Below are 10,275 nucleotides of genomic sequence, written 5' to 3'. Positions count from 1 at the left end.
GACATCTGACATTTTGATCTGTCATCATCATCATCTTCACCCTTGCTGGGTCTCGAACTCACAATCTCTGACACCAAGAACCAGCTCCTAACTCGCTGAGCTAATTGGCTGGTAGTGAGACCTGCTGTGTAGCTTCATTTATCCACTCAGGTGAGCCAGTGCCCGGGCAGCTGTTGTGATGAAATGGTCAAAATGTCAATAATTCAGTCATCTAAACAAAAATCTGATAATACATAAATTGCATCTTGACAACATGGAAATGTTGGTGATTTGTTTTTAATGATAAGTGTTTTGCTTCATAAGAGAAAATATGATGTTTATAAATTCCACTCTCACATTGGCTGCAGTTGTTCCCATGAGAGCAGAATTCAAAATGTTCTAGAAAATTCAGTTTTTGAGATAAAATTCTGATATTTGCCAAACTTCATCAACCATGACTCCAGAATATTCTCAATTTTTTCAGGAAGATTGAAAATGTATTTATCAAGAATTTGATGGTATATGTTTACAGTAGTGTTTACAGTCAAACGTTTTCATGCACTGTAGGCTCAATTTTTGCTTAATCAAAAATCCGAGAAACAAGTTTTGTGGAGGACAGTCTGGAGATGCTCTGTAGCAAGTTTGGTGTCAATTGAGCAAAAATTGTGGGAGGAGATACATTTTAAAAGTTTTACAGTTATTGAAAAAAACAGAGTGATGGACTTCATAATTTGTAATAAGTTTAAGTGGACAAAGGTTTCAGCAGTATTGAGGCTACATTGTGGTGAAGTTTCAACACTGTAGCATCTACCGTTGGTTTGGTAGGAATTTTTAAAGTTTTTAAATTGAAACGCTTATTGTGCCCCCCCTAGGAGGGGGGGGCACATGTCCTTGGAGTTGAGTAAATCTGGCATGGGACTGGACCTTTGTGCAAAGTTTGGTGACTTTTCACCCATGGGAAGTATGACTTCCTTGGAAGAAGAAAGAAGAAGAAGTTTATAGCTGCTGCGCAGCAATGGGTCGGGTCCGGGCTACTTTTGGGCAAATTTAGGCAATTCTGAGCAACAAACAGGGGAATAGGAAGACAAGACAGTTGACCTTATTCAATTTGCATCAGTTGAGGATTGAACCCACAACCTCGGGAACCAAAGACCGTTGTCTATCGCACTGAGCTACTTCAAAAGTGGCAATTCAATAGTGGCTTCACAAATTGAGTAAGCCATTCACTGTCGTGTAGGCAGATTTGAAACCACAGTAAAAAGAAAAATCAGTTTTTGAGGTAAAATAATGATATGTATTTGTCAAACATCTACTATGAGTCTAAGATGTTAGGAGCCTTCGCACATGGTCCAGTGCAAGCTATTTGGATCATCATCATCATCATCATCTCCCTTGCTGGGTCTTGAACCTACAACCTCTGACACCAAGAACCAGCTCCTAACTCGCTGAGCTAATTGGCTGGTAGTGAGACCTGCTGTGTAGCTTCATTTATCCACTCAGGGAGTCAATGCCCAGGCAGCTGTTGTGAAGGCAGATTTTGAAAAGTCAGAAATTCTATTATCTAAACAAAAATCTGTTAATACATAAATTGCATTTAGACAGCAAAACAGCTTGAGGACATGTGACATTTTGATCTGTCCTCATCATCATCGCCCGTGCTGGGTCTCGAACTCACAATCTCTGACACCAAGAACCAGCTCCTAACTCACTGAGCTAATTAGCTGGTAGTGCAACATGCTGTGTAGCTTCATTTATCCACTCAGGTGAGCCAGTGCCCGGGCAGCTGTTGTGATGAAATGGTCAAAATTTCAGAAATTCAGTCATCTAAACAAAAATCTGATAATACATAAATTGCTTCTTGACAGCATGGAAATGTTGGTGATTTGTTTTTAATGATAAGTGTTTTGCTTCATAAGAGAAAATATGATGTTTATAAATTCCACTCTCACATTGACTGCAGTTGTTCCCATGAGAGCAGAATTCAAAATGTTCTAGAAAATTCAGTTTTTGAGATAAAATTCTGATATTTGCCAAACTTCATCAACCATGACTCCAGAATATTGTCATTTTTTTTCAGGAAGATTGAAAATGTATTTAGCAAGAATTTGATGGTATATGTTTACAGTAGTGTTTACAGTCAAACGTTTTCATGCACTGTAGGCTCAATTTTTGCTTAATCAAAAATCCGAGAAACAAGTTTTGTGGAGGACGGTCTGGAGATGCTCTGTAGCAAGTTTGGTGACAATTGAGCAAAAATTGTGGGAGGAGATACATTTTAAAAGTTTTACAGTTATTGAAAAAAACAGAGTGATGGACTTCATAATTTGTAATAAGTTTAAGTGGACAAAAGTTTCAGCAGTATTGAGGCTACATTGTGGTGAAGTTTCAACACTGTAGCATCTACCGTTGGTTTGGTAGGAATTTTTAAAGTTTTTAAATTTAAACGCTTATTGTGCCCCCCCTAGGAGGGGGGGGCACATGTCCTTGGAGTTGAGTGAATCTGGCATGGGGTCGGATGTTTCTGTGAAGTTTGGTGAGTTTTCACCCATGGGAAGTATGACTTCCTTGGAAGAAGAAAGAAAGAAAGAAAGAAAGAAAGAAAGAAGAAGAAGAAGAATTCCTAGGAATACAATAGTGTCCCGGCAGCTTAGCTGCCCGGACCCTAATGAATGAAGCTGTGACAACTATTTATCAAAAACAGTGTTAGAAAATTTGCTAAACAGCAAGATATAAACACACAAAGAAAGAATGAAACAAATTATGTAGGCCTGGCTAGCCTACACAAAAACTTCAAAAAGAGAGAGAAACTATTTAAAAAAAATATCTTAAAAGCCAATATGTTGACTATTATTAAGGCCCATTATATATAAAATAACATCCAAAATCCGTGAATAATGACATTCTACAGAAGTATTAGAGGATAAAATGCAATAGCCTACTGTCTTGACAAAACTATCTTTAAACAAATTCCACTTCAGATATGTAGCCTACTGAATAACAAAGACAAGGAACATGGACAACACTGGTGTCAACACAAGACGGACAAAGAAACACGACATGCAGAATTACATCTTTAAAGCCAATAACTACACAGGAATCTACCATGAACTAACCAGCTAGCCCACCAGGTTTCACTGACCAGTCAGTGACTTGAGAGAGATCTCTGAGCACTGAGCTTCCTCTGGGTTTAGGACACTTTGCAGACTCATCCAGGACTGAGGCAAAGTCACTTAACAAGAACCAGAGGGAATTTACAGGGCTGAATATGAGGGTTATAACCATGCAAATGTCACGTCTGATAACAACCAGAGCACCAGGCCACATTGACAATCAACAACCAGATGTTTAATCAGGAAGCAGCTGAGTGGGGGATTAAAGTGCTGCAAGAAACTCTGAGTTTAACATTCAAACTTTCTCCTTCTGTGTCCTTCAAGACCTAAATTAATGTCATGAGTCATTTTTTAAAACTATAATTTCAGTACCTTAATCAGAGTGTTTCCTGTGATCAAAATTAGAGCAGGTGGAGCAGCAGATGTTCCCTTTGGTCTTGAAATTACAGCAATGCCCTCTGCTCAAATTATGCCAGTTTTAAATAAAAGAGCTAAAGAGCTGTTGGAAACCATCCTGGCAAGTTTAATCAAAACCCAACCTGTGGCCCCTGAGCTGTACAGGCAAAAAACAAACAAAACAAAACAAAAAACGGACCTAAAATCAGTCTCCATGGCACAGCATGAGGATGCACCATATCACTTTGACCTCCAGAGGGCGCTGTGAGCTTGAGACTGAGTAGCCTGTGTCAATTCAGAGAGCTGTGGAAATGGGCCTACCGTATATACATTATTAATATTTGCATAAATTGTGAATCAAACACATCAGAGTTTTTTGCTCTGACCCCCTTCTCGGTTTTTACCTTTAAAGCAGCACCTGTTCTCTTCAGTAGCCTACATCTGTGCACAGGATTTTACAGGTTGTTCCAACATCTTGGAGAAGACCACCTGTGGATTTAGTCCACATCAGTATCCCCTGTCTCTTGTGATCCAAGACCGAGTCCATGATGCTGAGGTTAGGGATCTGGTGGGCCAGACAATGTGGTCCTTGTCACTGAATATGAAACTTTACAAGGCTGCTGTATGCTTGTCTTTAAAACTTCTGCACAGTTCAAATTTAAATTTAATATAAGAAGATTCTTATAGGCTACCCCACTTTTAAAGACTTGCTTTTAGGTGATTTCTTTGTATTTTTTTCCCATGGCCTTTATTTTTCCTGAGGCTATTATCCTTTTCTTTTTAAAAATATCTTACTGTCCTATACTATATTTTATTGTTTGTTTTTATCAGTTTCTATTGTTTTTTTTCCATTTCCTTTTTAATCTTATTTAGTTGCATTGTTTTTTTTTTATGAAACTGCTCTTATTTGTTTCTCAATGCTTTTATTTTTCTGTTTTATTTCACTTTAGCTCATTCTGTGCTTTATATTTTGTAGTGCTTATAATTCCTTTAATTAGGCTATTTATGTTTTATGGGCTCTTATGAGTTTTATGTCTCTATTTTGGGGCTCTTCTGTTGCCATTGCTCTTGTGTGTGTCTGCTTGCATGTCAAAGCACCTTATAAACTCTTGTTTTAAAGGTGCAATATAAATAAAGGAATTATATACAATTATTATCAATTGTATTAATCATAGCCTTTGTTTAGAGTTTCATTTTACACACTAGACCAGGCCTGGGCAAACTAAGGCCCGTGGGCCATTTCCAGCCTATTAATCCAGCCCATCAAATACTGGTAAAAACTGTCCAAATTAGGCTATTCCAAAGACCACAAATTTGATGCACAGGCAAAAAAGGGGGACCAACAACACTGCTCCCACTGAAATTGAATATTATTTGAATGTAAGTTTTCTTTTACTTTTAGGTAATGGCTTTAACGTGTAATTTAGCCTATTAGTTCACACAAACACTCTCCAACCACCTGATACTGACCCCCCAGCCAAATTTTAAAACTCATTGTGATCCCCAAGCTAAAATGTTTGCCCACCCCTGCACTAACTTAGACCATGTTCAGAACTTTTTGTTGATATCAGTCTGTCAAATCATTGCGACCGGAAGTTTCACCTTGCTGGTGGCAACAAAAGTTTTATTTTGAAATCGTAGCCGGAAGCTGCCGCTGCGAACGTACGGAGCTTGACAGCGGTCGACCGGCCGAAGTCATCGGGACTGAGGGAAGACTTTACCGCCGCCACCGCTGCCGCCGCTGCCTCCCTCCCTTCCTCCCGTCCGGGCTGCAAACGGATCATTTATCAAAGATAACAGACCCGAGTTTCACGCGGGGTTTACCGGATTTTTACGTCTTCGGATTTGCTCGTTACTTTTCCTCTCTCGGCGGCGCTCGGAGTGCTCGTTACCCCGCGGCGGCTGGCGGCTAGCATCGGCGACTGCTGCTCAACATGGTGGCCTGTAGGCAGGAGGGAGAGACGAGCTCACTGAGGGGGTTTTAGAGGGGTTTTTAACGGCACTCGGACGGTTCTCGGTGTGAAGCTCCCCCCTTCACTGGTGTGGACACATTACTGCCCTCCTTTGGTTTTTTATTGAGGTTTATGGACTTGGACGTGAGGCAGCTTTCTGTGTTTATGTTGAAACCGACAACAGACCAGCGGCAGCAGCAGCAGCAGCAGCAGCAGCATCGCCCGTGTGCTGTGGACCGTGGATAATTGCAGTTTACTTAAAAAGTTGTCACCGGAAAAGTTGCAAAACATGCGTTTACAACTGGAAAAACACGTCAAATATCATCACGGTGTAGTTTAATGACCGCTGTGTTTATATTACACATGAGTTGACACTCGCATAGAGATGAATTGGTGCACAAGTGCAGCCTGCTGGAGCTGCTTCACCCTCTGATACAGTGTCTTTCATCAGCCCCTTTCTTTTTTTTTTTTGGAATCATTGCTAATCGGTGGATTATTATGGATTATTATTATTATTCCCTAATCCAAGGCGCGCCAGACCGGGAATTTTGGGAATAACTACTGATGCCGTTGTTGCTGATGATGACAGAGAAAAGCGATGGTTTCCCTTCGTTATGATTTTGAGTAGAGAGGAGTTAATTACATGGAGACTCGCCTGACATGCCAAGGAAGGAGTTGCCACTACCTGAGGGTTGGGAGGAAGCCAGAGACTTTGATGGCAAAGTCTATTACATTGACCACATCAACCAGATCACCAGCTGGATCGACCCCAGAGACAGGTATGGAGTCTGTGCTGTAGGAAGACCTTTGACCCCTTGCAGATGAGATATTTAAGGAAAAAATGTAAATGTGACCTATGCATACCACTAGACCAGGCCAAAGGAGCCTGATAGGCTGAAAGATATTTACTGTGCTCTATAAAGACCAGCCGCTGGTCCATAGATCCTAGTTGTGGAAGAGAAAGAAGGCTGACTCAGTTTAATTTCAAATGTAGACAGAAATGTACATAGGATGTAAAAAGATACAATAAATGCAAATACCAGCAGACACACATACTCTATTTACCTCTGCCCCTGTGTTGCCTTTATTCTGAACTATGACATCTCTCGGTCACGGTGTTTGGGACATCTATCCTCCATGTCTCTTATCCTAGTAACAGTTATTTTCATTGTTAATGTCCCACTCTTTTAAGGTATAGTAGTTTACTGGGCTCATGTGTTTCACTGCATTGACAAAACAAAGCTGCCAAATAGTGTGATATTATGTGTAGGGCTGCACGTAATGGGAGTTTTTTTTTTGTATTTTAATTTAGATCCCTTTTAGCCACCTTATTGTAGCAGTGGCTGTTTCTTAAGTCACCATTTATAACCTTTTTTATTTTTTTATGATGATGATTTATTGATTAATGGGCCAGAAATTTGAGCAAAATGCCTGTTTGAATTTCAAAGATATTCAGTCTGCTGTTGTGTACTTTAAAGAACAGCATCAACTCCCCAGATTCGAGAAGCTACAACAACACATGCAGTGTTTTGGTTAACACAAAAAAGTAGATGATCAGAATAGTTGTTACCTAACTTTCTGCCAACTCACTGACTGATCAGTAAACTAATTACCCTTAATAGGCATTATTCTATCTCCCTAGAAAGCTCGAAATGTCCTGTCCCTTCCTTTCTTGCTACTCTCTATGAACCTGATTCTTTTATTTTCTACCTATAGCTGTTTTCATCCAGAAATAACAGATGGCACTTTTTTTTGCACAAGATAATGTGAAGACATGGGTTAAGTGGGAGTGTTGAAGAGCAGTGGTGGTGATGAGAGGAAAGTGTAAAGAGGACAGGGTGAGCGTCTTCTGAGCTGCAGTCATTTCTTATTTGAAGTAGAAATTTGACCTTGATGCTGGGAGTCGTCCTCCTTTGGTGCTACATCAAGCAGATCTCAGTTGGTGATAAACAAGATGTTCCTTCGCACAGTGTGCTCTGTGAAGTGGTTTCTCATTAGCTTTGAAAGGGGAGATGCAGAATAAATGGGAGTGACACGTTAATCACTACAGAACGACGCTATCCATGATCAAACTCAGAAAAAGTTGAGTAGATTACAGAAACAATCCCAACACTCTTTCCAAGAGATGTATGTTGGAAATGGAAAGTTACCTCCAGTATGTTTGACATATAGTTTACTACTGAGACTAATGCTGACATTAGAGCCTTTCCCGCTGCCATCAGAAGCTGATTGTTAGCGGGTTTAAACAGGTTTTTTGGCCAGTGGGAAAGGGGTATAATTGTTGCAATTACTGTGTATGTATAACATAGACTGGCACAGTGGAGGATGTATGCAGCATGTAAGCTTGCCCACTTGGTCATATATTTCATACTTTTTCAGAATTTTATTTTATAGTCTTATTTGTGGGTTTTTAGAACCAAAAACCAGCTCTGTGTAGTTTAACATCTTCACTCTTTGGCTTCTGCCTGGACCTCTAGTAACAACGAGCCGATGATCAGACGAGAGGAGGCTCCGAGCCTCTTCTCTTCTCAGTCTGGCTGACTGTTTTAGGAGTAATCAAAGAAAAACAGCAGATTTCTGATAAAACACTCAAAGAAACCAAATCCTGCAAGTCTTGGATGGTGGTAAAGGTGGACAAGGTTTGGGGCAATGTATGACATCACAAAATTGCAGAAGTCCTGACAGCTGGTGCATTCTGTGGACTGAGGCTTTAATAATAATGAGAAATGGATCACCTTTGTGCTATATGGCACCTTGACTAAATGGTGTTCATATCACTCCAGATTCATTTTCTTCCAGCCATTTGTTATCATTCATTTTAACAGTGTGGATTAAGAATACACCTGTAGAAAACCCTGCGTGCTGTATCTTGTTGATCTTTTTGCCTGTGTTTCTTTGTCAGTTTCACATCGTCATCCCCCAACAAGGCAGCTTTGAGCTGTTTCTACTTAAGTATTTTGTTGTGGCAGTGTGTTCAAGGACGATTCAACACAGTCCTGACTCTGAGCTGTTATTGGAAATCTACCAAGGGAACAATGAAAGTAACCAAGGAAACAAAAAGCAAGCAAAAGTTAACAGTTGGAAAATTATATATAATTTGGACCAGTAACATACCAACATTACATATTACAGCATCAACAAGCTTCAAGTCTCTACAGGTTGAAGGGAAGTGAATGAAAGTCAGTGGCTGCTTGGAAGGTCAAACGTCATTATGAAATACATTCATGGCACTTTATCAGGAATACCTGTTCATCTGATTCCACTTCCTGTCAACCAAGAACAGAGACCAGAAAGCCTATTCATGAGGACTGGTCTAGTGCAGACTAGAAAATGTAACCAGATTTGGTGGATCTGGATGAAGCCGCAGATAGTAGGGAATGGGATGGAGTTAGTGCTGCCAGGTTCAACATCCATGGACCCAACTTGCTATGCCTTGTGTTGGCAGTCCTGGCCGGTCGTGTTACACCTCTTTTTGGCCACATCCTACCTTACCATCCATTTACCTTCTACTAATGCAGGGACGCAAACAGCCTCTTTTTCGTCAATTTCTGCTTTTTTAACGGGAGCTTGGATGACTTGTGCGATTCGTAGATCTGAGGAGTTTTTCATTTGGGGTGGCGAGCGGGGTTACGTGTGCTCCGACTCATAAACAGCCTATCACATCCCTTGATGTGGACCGTGCTAAGAGTGACATGTGAACAGCCAAGCATCTAACAGACAGTCCTCTGTTTGCTCCTTGCCTGGCTCATTGAAACATCCTATCACATCCCTGGATGCTACGAGTGACAGGCAAACAGCCAATCATTTAATAGCTGTGTAGTTTGGTTGCAGCACCATCGCACTTTGAAAGACTTTCTGGTCATATCCTGGTCAGTTTTTTGACCCGCCCTGTGCTTGTGGCCGGCCTTTATTTGTTTGTGTAAACAATACCCCCAGCCTTGTAGCCTACTGTATGAGACCGGGCTGTTAATTGAATACCGGCTATTAACTCATTGAGTGCCAACCACGTAATTTTAAGTTTTTCGTTCCCATGTGTTGAGTGCCAATAACGTAATTTTACGTTTTTTGCTTTTTTTAAATTATGAAAATAGACACTTTAACACACCTTTATGTGTAAATTTGGGGACTCTACGACGAGCAGAACTGAAATAGATGACGATCAAAGACTCATGACAGCTCACGATCTGGAAGTTTTTTTTTATCATAACTCGGCTTTTGCAAACCGAGTTATGCATGTGTTATGCGGTTATGCATGTCACTACCCCATTTGCAACGCTACCCGATTTGTGACAGCTACGTACGGCAACTCCACTTGGACAAACTTAGTTGAATTGACTTAGGATCACTGCCCTATGTGCGTCGCCAGAGACGGTTTATCTTTTTATTAAAAAAAAAACAAACTTTATTAGTAATGTAAACTGAGGGTTGGTTGTGGTGGTTTGGATCTTTATGCTCAGAAAACAGGAACAGAGGCAAGTTGCACGATACCCACGGTAGCCACGGTACCCCGCGGTGCCAAAACGTAACGGTTCCTACCATACTAGAAATACTACATGACGGTACTACCGTGGATTACTACTACGGTGCCAGTTTCCGCTACATAGCGGCCGCCTCTCCTCTCCTCCCGGCTTCTCCCTGCATGCTACTCCCTTGTAAACAAAACCCACATGCACCCACTGCAACCTAACTACACAGCTGCTGAATGATTGGCTGTTTGCCTGTTACTGGTGAAGTAACTAAGTTGTTGCTTGTCCATCTACACATTTTGACCGTTGCGTCTGCACATGAGAAGAAGAAGCACCGGGCGCGAGCGGCGAGAAAAAAAGCAGGGTTTTTGA

General features: G+C 40.9%; 1 protein-coding gene across 2 annotated transcripts in view; it reads left to right on the top strand.

Annotated features, from left to right (window-relative positions):
- Nucleotides 1-5,211: 5,211 nt before the first annotated feature.
- wwc1 (WW and C2 domain containing 1) overlaps nucleotides 5,212-10,275 on the top strand; it is a 52,383-nt gene continuing 47,319 nt past the window's right edge. For both annotated transcript variants that reach the window (XM_083987127.1, XM_083987126.1), the window contains exon 1: nucleotides 5,212-6,216. In XM_083987127.1, the coding sequence (XP_083843253.1) occupies nucleotides 6,098-6,216 (119 nt within the window). In that variant the 5' untranslated portion in view covers nucleotides 5,212-6,097. The remainder of the gene's footprint in view (nucleotides 6,217-10,275) is intronic.

This window comes from Trachurus trachurus (genome assembly GCF_905171665.1).
Source record: "Trachurus trachurus genome assembly, chromosome: 14".
Classification (NCBI taxonomy): Eukaryota; Metazoa; Chordata; class Actinopteri; order Carangiformes; family Carangidae; genus Trachurus; species Trachurus trachurus.
Note: the sequence above shows the minus strand (reverse complement) of the source record. Positions and strands in the feature narration are given on the sequence as shown.